The 16,710-nt window shown below is 41.9% G+C and overlaps 1 protein-coding gene across 8 annotated transcripts in view; it reads right to left on the bottom strand.

Moving 5' to 3' along the window:
- The window catches only part of LOC102242354 (nuclear autoantigen Sp-100), a 60,085-nt gene that overhangs the window by 11,196 nt on the left and 32,179 nt on the right, over nt 1-16,710 (bottom strand). For 6 of the 8 annotated variants that reach the window (XM_014540013.1, XM_014540012.1, XM_014540015.1 and 3 more), the window contains 5 exons: nt 12,522-12,668; nt 11,453-11,536; nt 6,271-6,324; nt 1,298-1,369; nt 887-934 (listed from right to left, as the gene is read on the bottom strand). In XM_014540013.1, the coding sequence (XP_014395499.1) occupies nt 887-934; nt 1,298-1,369; nt 6,271-6,324; nt 11,453-11,536; nt 12,522-12,668 (405 nt within the window). The remainder of the gene's footprint in view (nt 1-886; nt 935-1,297; nt 1,370-6,270; nt 6,325-11,452; nt 11,537-12,521; nt 12,669-16,710) is intronic. The other 2 variants (XM_014540014.1, XM_014540016.1) reach the window with 2 other exon arrangements.

Here is a 16,710-nt window from a genome sequence, read left to right as displayed (position 1 = left end):
GGGGTACCAGAAGAAGAGAGAGGGCAAGATATTGAAAACCTATTTGAAGAAATAATGACAGAAAACTTCCCCTACCTGGTGAAAGAAATAGACTTCCAAGTCCAGGAAGCGCAGAGAACCCCAAACAAAAGGAATCCAAAGAGGACCACACCAAGACACATCATAATTAAAATGCCAAGAGCAAAAGACAAAGAGAGAATCTTAAAAGCAGCAAGAGAAAAAAAGTCAGTTACCTATAAGGGAGTACCCATACGACTGTCAGCTGATTTCTCAACAGAAACCATGCAGGCCAGAAGAGAGTGGCAAGAAATATTCAAAGTGATGAATAGCAAGAACCTACAACCAAGATTACTTTATCCAGCAAAGCTATCATTCAGAATTGAAGGTCAGATAAAGAGCTTCACAGATAAGAAAAAGCTAAAGGAGTTCATCACCACCAAACCAGCATTATATGAAATGCTGAAAGGTATTCTTTAAGAAGAGGAAGAAGAAAAAGGAACTCTTACCATTTGCCACACCATGGATGGAACTAGAGAGCATTATGCTAAGTGAAATAAGCCAGTCAGAGAAGGATAAATACCACATGATCTCACTCATTTGTGGAATATAATGAACATCATAAACTGATGAACAAGGACTGATCCAGAGATGGAGAGGCATTGATTGGACTGTCGGGCCTTGGAGGGAAGGTCTGGACAAAAATCGTACACCTATGGATGAGGACAGTGGGGGCAGGGGGGTAAGGGCAGAGGGTGAGGTGGGAACCTGGTGGAGGGGAGCTATGGGGGGAAAAAAGAGCAGCAACTGTAATAATCTGAACAATAAAGATTTAATTAAAAAATTTATATGCTTAATTACTAAAAGTGTATGAATCACTTCTTTTTACCTCTTTTTCTGCTTCTTTTCAAAGGCCTGGTGTTGACTGCTTTTGTCCCTAGTGGGGAAAAATAACACAAATGTCTGTTGTTTATAAAATTGCATTGTAAATAGTAGTGTTTTAGAAAAACACCCCAGCTGTATTTCCAGTCAGAACGTTAGCAATTTAGCAGGCCTGGCCCTGCCATGGCCCCTGGGCCCTGGGTTCTGTTTGTGAATTCATTACCAAGTTACTTGTTTGCAGTGTTATCTTTCAATCCCTGATGAATTTTGGAATTGACTAAATCTGATATATTCCTCAACAGTTAGTATAATTACGTAAAGTGATTAGGGAAATAGGTTTGTTACTTAAAGCAAGGAATATAGCATGAGAATTTAGATGTTTAGTAATTGAAAATGTATCCATCTTTAAAAATTTTACCTTTTGGTTTGCTTCTTTTCCTTGGGACTCTGTTATTCAGAGACTGGATTCTATCTCTGCCTCTGCTTCTCACTGAAAAAATAAAAAAAATAGAAACAGATACTGTGATAAGTCACATAGTATATAACAGTGCTTTTAAACATTCCATTTTACTGTAACTTTTCAAGAGCCCAACATATAAAGAAAAATATATATCCCATAGCCTTATATTTACCAAGCCTTATATGTTTAAGCAAGTTTAATTTTAGATTTCATTTTCTTTTTTTATTTATTTTATTTTATTTATGTTATTTTATTTTATTTTTTTTAAAAATCTATGCCTAATTTTCTCTCTTGTGTTTGTAATATTATAATGTTAGCTATTACTTTGAGCACATATTTTATACATTTATTCATTCAAGTAATATTTAATGAGTTCCTACTCTGTGTCGGGCTATTTCTTAGATGCAATAGAGGCTGTAAAAATGAACAATATTAATTTTTTGAAGAACTCTTATCTTGACAGTTTAGTTTTTCTCAGTGATAGGATAAAATTATTCTGATTAATCCACATTATTGTCTTCAGTGTCTTGTGTCCATTAGTTATTCTCATATGCATGCATACAAGTCCTCTTTGGTTGATCTCCTACCCCCCCAACCCTCCCCAGGATTCCCATTGTAGTTTGACAGTCTGCTCAATGCTGCTCTGCCTCTGTATTCATTTTTGTTCATCAGTCTATAATGGTCCTTATTATCCATAAATGAGTGAGTTCATGTGGTATTTTTCTCTGCTTCCCAGGGGCCATCTCAGTCTCACAGGGGTCATTTCAGCCTCACTGGGGTTGTTTCAACCTCACCGGGGCCGTTGCAAGCTCACCGGGCCGTTTCAGCCTCACCGGTCCTATTCAACCTCACCAGGGCCGTCTTGACCTCACCGGGGCCGACTCAACCTTACCGGGGCCATCCCAGCCTCACCGGGGCCGTTTCAACCTCACTGGGGCCGTTTCAACCTTACCAGGGCTGTTGCAACCCCACCGGGGCTGTCGCAACCCCACTGGGGCCGTCTCAACCTCACCGAGGCCATCTCGACCTCACTGGGGCCTTCTCAACCTCACCAGTGCTATCTCAACCTCACCGGGGCCGTTTCAACCTCACTGGGGCCGTTTCAGCCTCACCAGGGCTGTTTCAACCTCACCGGGGCTGATTCAACCTCACCGAGGCTGTTTCAACCTCACTGGGGCCATTTCAACTTCACTGGGGCAGTCTCAACCTCACCGGGGCCGTCTCGACCTCACCGGTGCTGTCTTGACTTCACCGTGGCCGATTCAACCTCACCGGGGTTGTATCAGTCTCACCGGGGCCGTTTCATCCTCACCGGGCCCATTTCAACCTCACTGGGGCTGACTTCAACCTCACCAGGGCTGTTTCAACCTCACTGGGGCCGTGTTGACCTCACTGGGGCCATCTCGACCTCACCGGTGCTGTCTTGACTTCACCGGGGCCGATTCAACCTCACCGGGGTTGTATCAGCCTCACCGGGGCCGTTTCATCCTCACCGGGCCCATTTCAACCTCACTGGGGCTGACTTCAACCTCACCAGGGCTGTTTCAACCTCACTGGGGCCGTGTTGACCTCACTGGGGCCATCTCGACCTCACCAGGGCTGTCTCGACCTCAGTGGTGCCGTCTCGACCTCACCGAGGCTGATTCAACCTCACCGGAGCCGTCTCAGCCCCACCGGGGTGGTCTTAGCCTCATCGGGGCCATCCCAGCCTCACTGGGGCTGTCTCAACCTCACATGGGCCATTTCAACCTCACCAGGGCTGAGTCAACCTCACCAGGGCCGTTTCAACCTCACCGGGGCCGTTTCGACCTCACCGGGGCTGTCTCAGCCTCACTGGGGCCGTCTCAGCCTCACCAGGGCCATTTCAGCCTCACCGGGCCTGTTTCAACCTCACGGGGGCTGTTTCAGCCTCACCGGGGCCGTTTCGACCTCACCGGGGCTGTCTCAACCTCACCGGGGCTGCCTCAGCCTCACGGGGGCCGTCCCAGCCCCACGGGGGCCATCTTGACCCTACGGGGGCCACCTCGACCCTACGGGGGCCGCCTCAGCCTCACAGGGGCCGTCTCAGCAACACAAAGTTTGGCATTCTGTCCTTTGTTGGGCGGCTCCTTGCTGGACAAAATCTCCAGGCGTTCCTGGTGGCTGAATATCTGGTATGCTTGCTTGGATTTCGTTTTCTACCAAGGGCACAGACTGCCTGTCTGCCGTCTCCCAGCATCCCATGTGAGACTGGATCTGGTGGACCTGCCTGTGCGTTTGCTGATACAGCAGTTCCACAATGCCAGCCCAGCCAGGTCTGGCTCCGGCTTCCTCCGAACCGGATTCTGCTTCTTGAGTGTGTCCCTTATGTATGCGACGAGTTGAAATCTGCATTCTGCTGGGCTGGGCTGAAAAAGCACCAGTGGTTCTCTTTCTGCCACTAGCACAGCTTGGGTGGGGATGTAAATTGAGTAGGGCGGGATCCCCGGGAATCACCAGGGCGGAGCAAGGGGCAATGGCTTCTCCGAGACTCCTCGCCTCTCCACAACTCGGCATCTCCCGTCCCCGAGTGTCGGCGAGCAGCTCCACGAGACAGCCATTCTCACTCTCTGGCCTGTTGCAAGGCTGTCTCGCCTCTCCCCATAGGGATCTGGGACCTCAGGATCCTGCCCCAAACAAGCTCAGTGGATTTGAGAGTCTGCATCCCCTTCTGAATGAAAAAAACCCGCGCATCCAGTTGCAGCCAGCCTGGTGCGAGACTCCACACCTCTGTTCTTGGCGAATCACCAGGGCGGGGCCAAGGGCAATGGCGTCTCCACGACTCCTCGCCTCTCCCCGACTCCAGGTCCTTGCGTCCCCGAGCACTGGCGGGCAGCTCCGCGAGACAACCACTCTCGCTCTATGGCCCGTTGCAAGGCCATCCCACCTCTCCCTGTAGGGGTCTGGGACCTCAGAATTCCGCCCCAAACAAACTCAGTGGACTCGAGAGTCTGCAGCCCCTTATGATTGAAAAAAACCGCGCATCCAGTTTCAGGCCGCCTGGCGCATGACTCCGTACCTCCGTTCTTGGAGCCTCTGCACAACCTACTCAGTCTCAATGCTCTTCTTTCTTTCCTTCCAGTTGTAGAGCTTCCACTGGGCCAGCTTTCCCATGGTTCTGAATGATAACTGTTTGTTTTATAGTTGGTAGTCTCGATGTTGTTGTGGGAGGCAGCACGCACAGGTCTGTACATTATGCCGCCATCTTGGTTCTCTAGATTTCATTTTCTTTACTCTCACATTAATCCTAATTTATTTATACCCACATTAATTAAAAAAAGAACTTAAGACAGAGTTGGTACTTCTTTTAAGTATTTATCCAAGAAAAATTAAAAATATGTCCACCCAAATATTTGTATGAACATGCTCCTCATAGTTTTTTCCCCCCAAACTGGAAATAGCTCAATGCCTATGAACAGGTGAATAGATAAATCAACATCTCATTCATACCAGGGATACTTCTCAGCAATAGAAATGGAGTAACTGCTGATACACACAATAATACCAATATGTCTCAACAGCATTATGTTTAGTGAAAAAAAAGAGACATAAATAAACTATATATTGTATGAATTCATGTATATGAAATTCCAGGGAGAAAAATACAATGATAAAAACAGATCCACTATTTCAAGACCAGGGGGTGCAAAGAGGGACACAAGTGGATATTTGTGGATGATGGAAATGTTCTATGTCATGATCATGTTGGTTTACATGACTATCTACATGTGTTAAAACATATTCAATTAAACCTTTAAAGTGATGGAATCTATTGTATATAAATTATATCGCAGCAAATCTAACAGGAAAATTAACAACATGCACAATCTATAGAAAGAAAACTATAAAATTTTGTTGAAGAGCAAAAAAGGTGACGAGTAAATGCATAGGTCGTTCTCCTTTAAAAATGTTTAAATTCTACCCCAAATAATCTTTAAATTCATTGTACTTTCAAATTCCCAAAGGAATTTGGAGGTTTTAGGAGAAAAATCTTGATTAGATTCTGAACACACAGAGGTTCAACATCACTGAACTTCTAAAATCTTTATCTTTTCTATTTCTCCTCAGTGTCTCTTTTTTTTTCAACAGAAACTATAGTGGGTAGGAAAAGCAAATTTTACTTTAAACCTTTGTAATTAAGCCAATTTTGTACTGAATTATAAACAGACTAGTTTTTCAGAGTAGAATTCTATTCACAGGTCCATGAGTACAGGGAAGGTCACATGAAAGGGCATTTAAAGTGTTGGGGTAATTTCTTATAATTACTATCTCACATCATACACAAGGAGGTGAATACTGTGTGAACTTCAGATTCTTAAGATCACCCACATTCCCTATTCCCTTCCTCCATCTTAAAAAAAAATCTTTTATTAATTTCAGAGAGGAAGGGAGAGGGTGAGAGAGATAGAAACATCAATGATGAGAGAATCATTGATTGGATGCCTCTTGGCCGCCCCCCACTGGGGATCGAGCCCATAACCGGGGCATGTACCCTTGACCGGAATTGAACTGGGACCCTTCAATCTGCAGACTGAAGCTCTATCCACTGAGCTAAACTAGCTAGGGCCCTTCTTCCATCTTCAGAGCCACAATATTGTGTCTCTCTGACCATTCTTCCTCTCTCCACACCAAAGAAAGATTCTCCATTTTTTTTAAGGACTAGGGGAGTGTATTGGGGCCACCCTGGTAATGCAAGATAACCTCTCCAATTTTAAGTCCTAGTTTAATTAAATCTGCAAAGTCCACTTGCCATGAAAGAGAACAGATTACAGGTTTCAGGAATTAAGACATGGACATCTTTGAGGAGCAATTGTTCTATCTACCACAATATTGTAAATAACAATAAAGATGATGAAACACTGGCATTATAAAATTATTTCTCACATCAAAAGCAAATAAAATCTTATTCTTACTTCTTCTCTTCTTGGCTTTTTCTGAAATGGAGTTGTTTCCAAAATCCACAGTACCTACAACAAACAGGTGGTGGTGAGAAAATGGAAATGATTAAATAAAATTTACAAGTTTGCCCTTGCCGTGGTTAAGGCATCAATCCCCAACCAAAGGGCCGCTGGTTCAATTCCTGGTCAAGAGCATGTACCTCGGTTGCAGGTTTCATTTCTGACCCCAGTTGGGGCAAGTGGGGGAGGCAACTAGTCAATGGCAATGTTTTTTTTTTTTCTCTCTCTCTCTCCCCTCCTCATTCCCTTTCACTCTCTCTAAAGATCAATGGAAGAAATATTCTCCAGTGAGGATTGAAAAAATAGTTACAAATTTTAGGATGGTTCATACTGCAGAAGGCTTGAGTTTATAAAGGTGTTTGATTTATTGCTTCTTTCTTCTAAAGTAACCACAATCACAAACCTACTACATTGAGAAGTAGGACTTCAGAATTGGCCCTGGGTCTTCCTTTATTTCTCAATAACATTTTGAAAAATACTCTTAAACACCTTTGTACTCAGAGGTAAGACCAGGTCTCATATCCTTAAGATTTTTATGAAGAGGTTTGTGCAAAAGTTTGTATGACACCACTGTATAAGCCTGTGACATGTTAGAACACAGACACACATAAAAAGTATGTGCTGGGTTGCCTGGCTGCTGTGGCTTAATATTTGAGTGTTAACATATGAAATAGTTCAATTTTAGGTCAGGGTGCATGCCTGGGTTGTGGGCTGATCCCGAGTAAGGGGCGTGCAGGAGGCAGCCTATCCATGATTCTCTTTCATCACTGATGCTTCTATCTCTCTCTCCCTCTCCCTTCCTTTCTGAAATCAATAAAAAAATATATTTTTTAAAAATGTGCTGGGTTAAGAATAGTTGATTTGATGTTTTTTTCCTAACGGTTTAGTGGTAGAATCAGTTGTCTTTTGAGGCTTTGCTAAGATTGTGACAAAATGACACTATTATTGAGAAGCAAAAGAATACTTGGCTTTTATGGGTTCCACAGAATGTTGGTGTGTTATGGATGAATTTCACTGTACAAAATCAAGACTTTATTAATTTTGATTATTACAGTGATTATTATTAATGATTAATTCAGTGATGTAGAAAGCTAAATACTTCCATTTTAGGAGTGTATTTCTACTACATCTCCTGTGACAATAAACAGGGCCATGTTAATCATGACTTTATAATGATATCTTGTTTTCCTGCTAGTCCCAAAAGAATCAGGCTAAGCAAAAAGAATGGGATTGTACCATGAACTGGACCCATTTTCTGTCAGTGTGCTCAGAGTCAAGTTCAACAGAAAACGGAGCTCTCATTTCAGACTTCTGACATTCTGCTGCCCCAGTCCTGTGACTCTCACCTTCATAACTGACCCACTTTTCACTGGTGAGCTGCCTGATATTATTGATTCTTGATCACCCATCACTGACATACCAATCATCTATGGTAACTGCTAAATCACCTCTACCCCAAGACCTTGGTTAGCTTTGCCCCTTATGTCAGATGCTTGGCTACTTTCAGTCCCTGCCTCTTGGCCTCTTGGCCTCTTGGCACACCTTATGATGAACAAATAATGCAGAAACACTTCTTATTTCTAGGTATTTCTAACTGTCATGTACAGAGAGTTATTCTTTGACTCTGATAATTTCACAAAAATGTTTCCTACAGCCCAGCCAGTTTGGCTCAGCGGTTGAGAGTAGACCTATGAACCAGGAGGTCGATTCCTGGTTGGGGCAGATGCCTGGGTTGTGGGCTTGATCTCCATTGTAGGGCATGCAGCAGGCAGTTGAACAATGACTCTCTCTCATCATTGATGCTTCTATCTCTCCTTCTTCATTCCTCTTTGGAATCAATAAAAATATGTTTAAAAAATATTTCCTACAAAAATGCTTCAACTTCAAAAATATTCATTTAAAAAAGATTTATTTCAACAGTTCAGTACTTACCTGGACTGTTGAACCAACAGAAGAATTAAATTTAAAATTACTAGGAAGTAAAGCAGATGACATCTATTGTGGACAACTAACCCAATATTCTAGGCCAGGCCTGCCTGTATAGTCTACACCCTCATATTTCCTTTTTTCCTTATTTAGTCCCTTCTTACCTCACAAATAATATAAGAGGCCAAGCACTCACAATAACAGTTAATGTTTCCTTTTATTCTTAATTTCTGACTGGAAAGAACTTTGGGCATCATCTTTAAACCTACTTCATAGGTCAAAACATAAAACTGATTACACATATAGTCAAGTATGTTGAATACCTGGTGATATCAGACCAAATAAAGATTTGAAAGAATACTTTCTCCCCTTGGGTAGGAATTGCAATGACCACCCCAAAAACAGACAACCAGAAAAACGTTTAAATTTCTTTGCATGCGTTACATTAGACAACAGAATTACTCTTGACCAAATCTTTCCTGAACAAACTGGGATTTGCTCTATTGCTAATACCTCCTATTATACTTGGATGAAACATTTCTGATAAAATAAAAATTAAGCTAGATAAAATGTAGGTATAAGCAAAATAATTACATACAATGTCCACTGATACCACATGTTTGTTTAATATTTTCATGTGACTGCCTGTGGCTCAGTGTCATAAAGATGCTACTCTAATAGTGGTTGCTCAACATTTTTTAAATGGTCACTAAGGCCTTTGAGACTTCATATGAGAAACCTTAAGGGACGATAGATGGTTTCCCTTAAAGAAACATGACAGGAAAGCCTTCCTCTGTTCTGATGCTCTTGTGGCTCAAATGTGGCCTGTCACTCCTAAGAAAAGAGAAAACCACTCTTTTTCCTATGTGACATGCAATACTGGGAATGAGCCTTCCTGGCGATGAGGGACCAACAATGGCATAACATTCCCAAACTGAGCCATCTGACAATGGAGAACCAATGATGCTTTTAATAACTGATCAGTGCTGCTTTCTTTTTTTTTCTTTAAAAAATATTTTTATTGATTTCAGATAGGAAGGTAGAGGGAGAGAGAGATAGAAACATCAATGAGGAGAATCACTGATTGGCTGCCTCCTGTATGCCTCATTGAGGATTAAGCCAGCAACCCAGGCATGTGTCCTGACTGGGAATCCAACCATGACTTCCTGGTTCATAGGTTGACCCTCAACCACCGAGCCACATCAGCCAGGCGATCAGTGCTGCTTTCTGATAATTAATCAGTTATGCTTTCAAGGAAAGCTCTTGATCAAAAGGTAAAATTTGTAAAATTATATATAAATGAAGCCACTTTAAAATTTGTAAAATGATATATAAGTGAAGCCACTTTAAAATTTGTAAAATTCTATATAAATGAAGCCACTTTAAATTGCCATGCCAGAATAACTGCATTGCATGTCTTATGCTTCAAACATTTGCACTGTTAGAACAGGGCAAAATACCCTTGGGACTGGACTTAAAGCAACATTGTGTCTCAAAGAATTGTTTTCAAGGATAGCAAGAAAACAGACATGACTTTGGGACTGATGACTACCAAGCTGAAAATTAAAAACATTGCTTAGAATTAGCATCACTATATTAGCTCATCTTCATCAATAGAAATGCTTTTCTTCTATTGATGTAAATATTCCCCTTCCATTTCTCATAAATATCTCTGGACCTTGTCTCCTCATTGGAACACTTTTTATGCTTCTGCCTGAATAAGTGCTTTTCTGAATCCTTTGACCTCAAATAAGTGCTTGTTGCCTCTCACTTTGTAAAGCATTTTATTTTCAGGTAAACAGTTTCCTAGAAGTAATAGAATGAAGGCATATGGAGGATACTCAGAAAAAGATTCCTGAAGAAAACAAAGCTCTAAATTTTGATGCTGGATACCTGTCATCTAGGAGTGCAACCTTAATATTAATATCTTGTTAGCATTGTATGCAGAGGGCTTCTTGGGTTGCTCCTCGCCCACTTGTTTCTAACGAGTCCAGGGTATTGATCACTGCATAAAGGAGTAACATCCTTTGTGTGTCTCAGTGAGTGGCCAAGGAACCAACCCCACAGGAAATTCACTAATGAGAAAACTTGGAAAAATCTTGAACACCCATGCAAATCATGGCCTGCATCCAGGCCACCTGGTCTGTCCTCCTAAGTCACTTGCCTTGTGAACTATTGGTCCTCTATTTCCTGTCCCCAGAGTTGAGACAAGTCACTGCTCCGTTGAATATTACTTTCCCGTACTTCTCTCTCTTCTTCTTCCTCTTTCCCCTTCTATTATCTATTTGTTCTTAAATACTTTCTTAGTATGTTTTCCTAAATAGACATGTTTCCAATATCTTCTGAGAAAGTAGGAAGGGAAAACCCATTACCAGTCTGTGCACTAAAGAGCTGCTGGTCTTATGACCACTGGTGCTGCCCATAGGATTAGGGAAACAATGTTTTATTAACTGCTTCAAGCTCTAATTTTACAAAGGATATAACACAGAATCCAGGAAGCTAGTCTTGTCTTTCCCTTTATCTACATGTAACTTTGTAGGAGATTTTAAACATTTATGTGATTTTATTTTCTCATTTAGAAACAAGAGTAACAATGGCCATCTTTCTCACTCCTCAGGGTTGTTGTAAAGGAAAAGGTAAGACACTATTTGCAAAGATCCTTTGTAAAGTCATTCCATATGTCATGACTTTCAGGAGAACTCTCTAAAAAACAACACTTTGGGTTTTAAAAACTGTCCATTTCTGCTAACACAGGAGAGCTGGAGGAACTGACCCTCAACACTACTCAAACTTTGTGATTAGATGACAATATGACCTTCCAATAAAGAAATATTTAGCTTTCTCCTCTCTGTAGAAATCACTGTATAAATCCAACACTGTGTAATAATAGAATTAGTTTTAAAATAAATTCACTACTTTGCTAGCCTATTTTTACTATACAATCAATAGATGGGTGCATAGCTTGATTAATAGCACCTATGAATTAATAGTCCTCATGTTTAAAAAATATAAATATAATGATTTCTTATCATTATATAAATATAATGATACCTTGCACATCCCAAAAGGTCAAGTAAAATAAACATAGAGAATGGGATTCCAGGATAAACTGGGTCTGTGGTATAGGATGAACTCAGAATTGATGCCTCAGGAAACAGTGCCTCTTAATTGAGGTTCCTGCACCTCAACCCCCAAGCTCCCACCTCCTTACCTGGCTTCCTTTTCAATGCTGAGGTGGAAGTTTCAGGGGGCTCACCTCCATCACTGGATTCTCTGGAGTCCTCACTGTTGATCTCTGCACAAAGCAGAAAAAACCCATAGTGTCTCAGGGTGGGGTCATGGCAACCACTGAGTGGAAACCCCTTCATGGGAGCATTAGGAAGACCTAGAAGCCAACTTAACTCAGGTCCCTCTGGTCTGTGCCTGATGTGGGTGACCTGCAGGTTGCTTCAGGTCCTATCCAGAAGGTGATGAAGTTCATGCACAGAGGGCAGCTTTGCCCAACCTGAAGCACTTTCCTGCCCCCACCCTCACTCAGCTTGCTATCCCCATCCCCATTCTACCTCAACTCCATGTTCACTTTATCTCTTACCTCCACTCTCTTTCTATCTCCCCCCTCATTCTACTTCTTTCTTTCATTCTTTCTTTGTATCATTCCAAACATGCCTAAATATTTATTAGCTAGAAAGATGGATCAGAGAGAAGTATATAGTGTAACTTTTAAAAATGGCTTCAAATTATATATTTTTAATATATATATATTTATTATTATCATTTAAAATTTAATTTATTGGGGTGATACTGGTTCACAAAACCATATAGGTTTCAAGTGCACAACTCAATAAAGCATCATTTGCACACTGCTGCATTGCCCATCACCCCAAGCAAAGCCTCTTGGTTCAGCCATTTTTGCTAATGATGCTGGTTTCTGGCAAAGGTATCTCTCTTTATACTTTTCCTTGTCTTCATGTGAGTGTTTTTTTTCTTTCTCATCTCCTTTCATGAATATGTTTGCTCTCTGAAAATTTTCCCTTTTCTTTAACTCTTATCCCAATACCTTCCTTTCTTTGGATATATAATATACTCTCTGATATCAATATTTTAATTTACCAATTACTGGGATTGTGTTTCTGCTGGATTCCCTGCATAAGGCACTTGTTCCCTCCCCTTTCTACCTCTAACCAAGGTCACCAGGACTGTCTCCATGGGCCCTGATGACATGTCCCAGACCCTTGCCTGGAACTGGGATTCACATCACATATTCTTTCCGTCAGCCTTACCTATTACATCAGAAGCCTGGTTACAGCCAGTCCTCGCTTGGGCTTCACATTCAACACCTGAATATAAAAATGGCATTTTCTTCTTTATATCCACCAGGTCTACAGAGAAGGAACTGGTTTTGTTTCCATGGTGGAGTAGCTCTGCTCCTGGACAAAATTGTAATAAATGAAGAATTTCATTAGCCTCCCCTAAGGGAGTGAGCACCCTCAAGACAATCAATAAGCCCTTCTCCCTATAATTCCACTGCAGGGGACAGCTCCCCCAACCCTGTCCTTTCTCTGTGCCTCTCCTTTTTTTAAAAAATATATTTTTATTGCTTTTAGAGAGAGAGGGAGGAAGAGGGATAGAGAGATGGAAACATTGATGAGAGAGGAACATCATTGATCAGCTGCCTCCTGCACACACCCCTACAGGGCATGGAGCCTGCAACCCTAGCATGTGCCGTAATGGGAATCAAACCAGCCACCTTTGGATGCCTGGGAGGATGCTGACCAAACTGAGCCACACTAGCAGGGCTCCTCTGTTTTCTTTTGGCCCTCTGTATTTTGCACTGCATTCCCTTTCTTCTTTTACATGTAGCGTATGGATTTGTGTTCATGTCTGTAATTGTATTATATTTTAGCTCTGATTCTTTCCCAAGGTGGTGTTAGAAATCTGGAATTGAAGAAGGCAGATCTCTCATTTCGCTTCTTCCCAGAATGACTTTGTGAAATAGAGCCTCCCCCCCCACCTCCCCTCTCCCCTTTCTTCTAAAACCCTTTGGAATGTTTACTTGAGAAAAATATTAAAATTCTATTGTGTGTGAGTGATTGACCTCCTTTGGTTTATTTGTCACAGCCATTAGCCTAACTACAAAAGTTAAATATGCACTATCTTAAATTAAAGCAAATTTTTACTGTAAAGGAAATAGCAAAAAATTAGACTCAATCTTTTGTAGAAAACACTGCCCACTTGAAACCATGAAAAATTCTTATTTACTTGCTCTTACTTGTTTTGCAAAGTAATTTTCCAGATGTCGGTGTTTTTCTGAAATCCATAGACAATATAAAGTAAAAGGAAGAGAACTGTATTTGTTTGCACTGGTCTTACAGAGTCTATGGCAACTCACACAGCAGATAGAGTTTGTGATAATGTCAATGTTGAGATGATCATTTTCCTCTTTCTCTCACTTGAACCCAGTTCTGGGGCTCAGGGCCATAATGCTGAGCTCCTGCCTGGCCCTCCCTTCCACTTCCCATGTGAATTTATAAATAACCCTCAAACATTATTAACTCCAGGTTCCTCCACTATCATGCGGGATAATCTATTTACCCTACCTCCCTTTTATAGTTTTTGTGAAAACAAAGTGAGCTTTTATTCAGAAAAACCCTGTGAAAAATCAAAATGTCAGTCAATGAATTAAGTATCATTTGGGCTTGAGAGTAGTTGGCTAAGCATTTTTTCATTAGTAATTAATGTTTGCACCAGATATCCTAAATTTTGTACTAATGACAATATTATCAACGTACTAGAGGCCCAGTGCACAAATTCATGCATGGATGGGGTCTAGCTGGTCCAGCCCCAATTGGCGGGCAGATAGGGGCTGGGCCTATCAGGAGAAGGAGATGGCGGGAGATTGGCTGGCCGGCTTGCCCCTACTGGGGCCCAATCAGGGCTGGGCTGGCTTGGGGAAGGGGCCACAGGTGATTGGTTGGCAGGCCCCACCCCTGGAATGGTGTGGAGGGGCTGATCAGGGGCAGAGCTGGCTGGGGGGAGGGGCCTCAGGCTGATTGGGGTGGTGGGGGCTGACTGGGGGTGGGGTTGGCAGTGGGGAGGAGCTGTAGGTGTTGGGCCGGCCAGTTCTGCCCCCTATTGGGGTAGGGGGAGGCTATCAGGGGTTGGGCCTGCTGGGGGAATGGGCTACAGGCCAATTGGGGTGGTGGGGCACATTGGGTGTGTGGGGAGGCGATTAGGGGTGGGGCTGGTTGGGGAGAGGGGCTGCGGGCCCATTGGAGTGGGGTGGCCAATCAGGGGTGGGGCCAGCTGTGGGGAGGGGCCATGGGAGGTTGGCCAGCCGGCCCCACCCCCTGATCAGGCCAGTTAGCTGGCTGCAGTGGGCGTCATAGCGACTAGTCATTTTGGTTGTTACAACATTCCGGCTGCTGGCTTTTTATATATATAGATGATGAAATACTGTGTTCACTCACTTTGCTCTATGAAATATGAACTCTTTAGCATTAATAGATATAATATAGCAGAGTAAAAAGACTATTATTTACTAGTATATTATTGCTACATTTTCAATATATCAATTGATTACATGCATCCAGTCAAACAACCATTTATAATGTCTCTTGCTTCCTCCTATTTTCTAATAGGATTGAAAAAGTTAAATGTTTAAAATGGCACCCCAGAAGTAATCGACTCAATGCATATAGAGAACCTCAGAAAAAGATTCATCAGGAAAATAGAGCTCCGTATTTAGACTCTGGAAGTTTTCCAGAAATACAAGCTTATCTAATACAATTTAGAATTATGAACACGTGACTACTTGGGCCTCTCCTCCCTCACTTGATTCTAAAGAGTCAAGGATATTGCCCTAGCCAGTTTGGCTCAGTGGATAGAGCGTGTCCTGAGGACTGAAGGGTCCCATGTTCGATTCCAGTCAATGGCATGTACCTTGGTTGTGGGCACATCCCTAGTGGGAAGTGTGCAGGAGGCAGCTGATCAATGTTTCTCTCTCATCGATGTTTCTAACTCTCTATCCCTCTCCCTTCCTCTCTGTAAAAAATCAATAAAATATATTTGAAAAAAAAAAGAGTCAAGGATATTGATCACTGCCCAAAGAAATAAGATGCTTTGTGTGTCTCAGTGAGTGACCAAGGAACCAACCCTACAGGAAATTCACTAATGACAAAACTTGGAAAAATCTTGAACACCATTGTCCTGCATCCAGGCCACCTTGTCTGTCCTGTTAAGTCACTTGCCTTGTGGATTAGTGATGCCCCATTTCCTGTCCCCAGAGCAGAGACAAGTTGCTGCTCTGTTTGACTATTACTTCCCCATACTTCTCTCACTTCTTCCTCTTTCCCCTTCTATTGTCATTTCAAACTTCCTTCATCTGCTTTTTCTCCTGTGTGGAGATCTTGGAAATCTTGTGTTGAAGGTAGAGAGCCTCCTCTCCCCACTGGTGTATCTTGAAATGTTTGCAAGGCTGAGAAATAATTTCTTGTGTCTGAGCCATAGACCTATTTGGGACCACCTTTTGGAGCACTTTACCTGCACTAGTTAGAAGGTACACTCTTTAAAAACTGAAGCAAATTTGCCATTTACATTGATAGATATAGTTATGCATTGCAACAAATGTATTATTTACAATATTGTACTTTTGTAGCATCAAGACCAGGTAACATTTTTATTTGTTTATTTGTATTTTTTTTTTTAGTATATTTTCCTAAATAGACCTGTGTCCAATATCCTCTGAGAAAGTAGAAAGGGAAAACCCATCACCAGTCTGTGCACTGAAGAGCTGCAGGTCTTATGACCACTGGTGCTGCCCATAGGATTAGGGAAACAGTGTTTTGTTAACCATTTTGAGCTCTAATTTTATAACGAAAGTAACACAGAATTCAGGATAGTAGCCTTCTCTTTCCCTTTATCTCCCTGTGACTTTGTAAATGACCCTTAAAGATTTATGTGATTGTGTTAGGTCATCCAGAAACAAGGATAAAAAGATCCATCCTGCTTACCCCTCAGGGCAGCTATAAATTAAAAAGTGAGACACTATTTGCAAAGGTCCTTTTAAAAATTATTCTATATGTCATGGCTTGCTGAAGAACTGTCAAACCCAAAACTTTGGTATTATGAAATACTTTATCCATTTCTGCTAACACTAGATGGATTAGTTTTCTTTTGAAACTACTTAAGGTTTGTGATCAGATGACAATATGACCCTCCAGTAAAGGAATATTAGCTTTATCTTTTCTTTAGAAATAACTATATAAATTAACACTGTATAGTCATAGCAATTAGGTAATTTTAAAAGAAACTCATTACTTTGCTGGTCTACTTCTATTATCTAATCAGTATCTACACTAATAAAAGAGAAACATGGTAATTAGCGTACGACCGCTACCCTTTTCATTGGCTAATCAGTGAGTATATGCAAATTAACTGTCAGCCAAGATGGCGGCCGGCAGCCAGGCACTG

Source organism: Myotis brandtii, unplaced genomic scaffold (assembly GCF_000412655.1).
Source record: "Myotis brandtii unplaced genomic scaffold, ASM41265v1 scaffold2340, whole genome shotgun sequence".
In the NCBI taxonomy this organism is placed as follows: Eukaryota; Metazoa; Chordata; class Mammalia; order Chiroptera; family Vespertilionidae; genus Myotis; species Myotis brandtii.
This window is presented reverse-complemented; position numbering and strand designations above follow the sequence as displayed.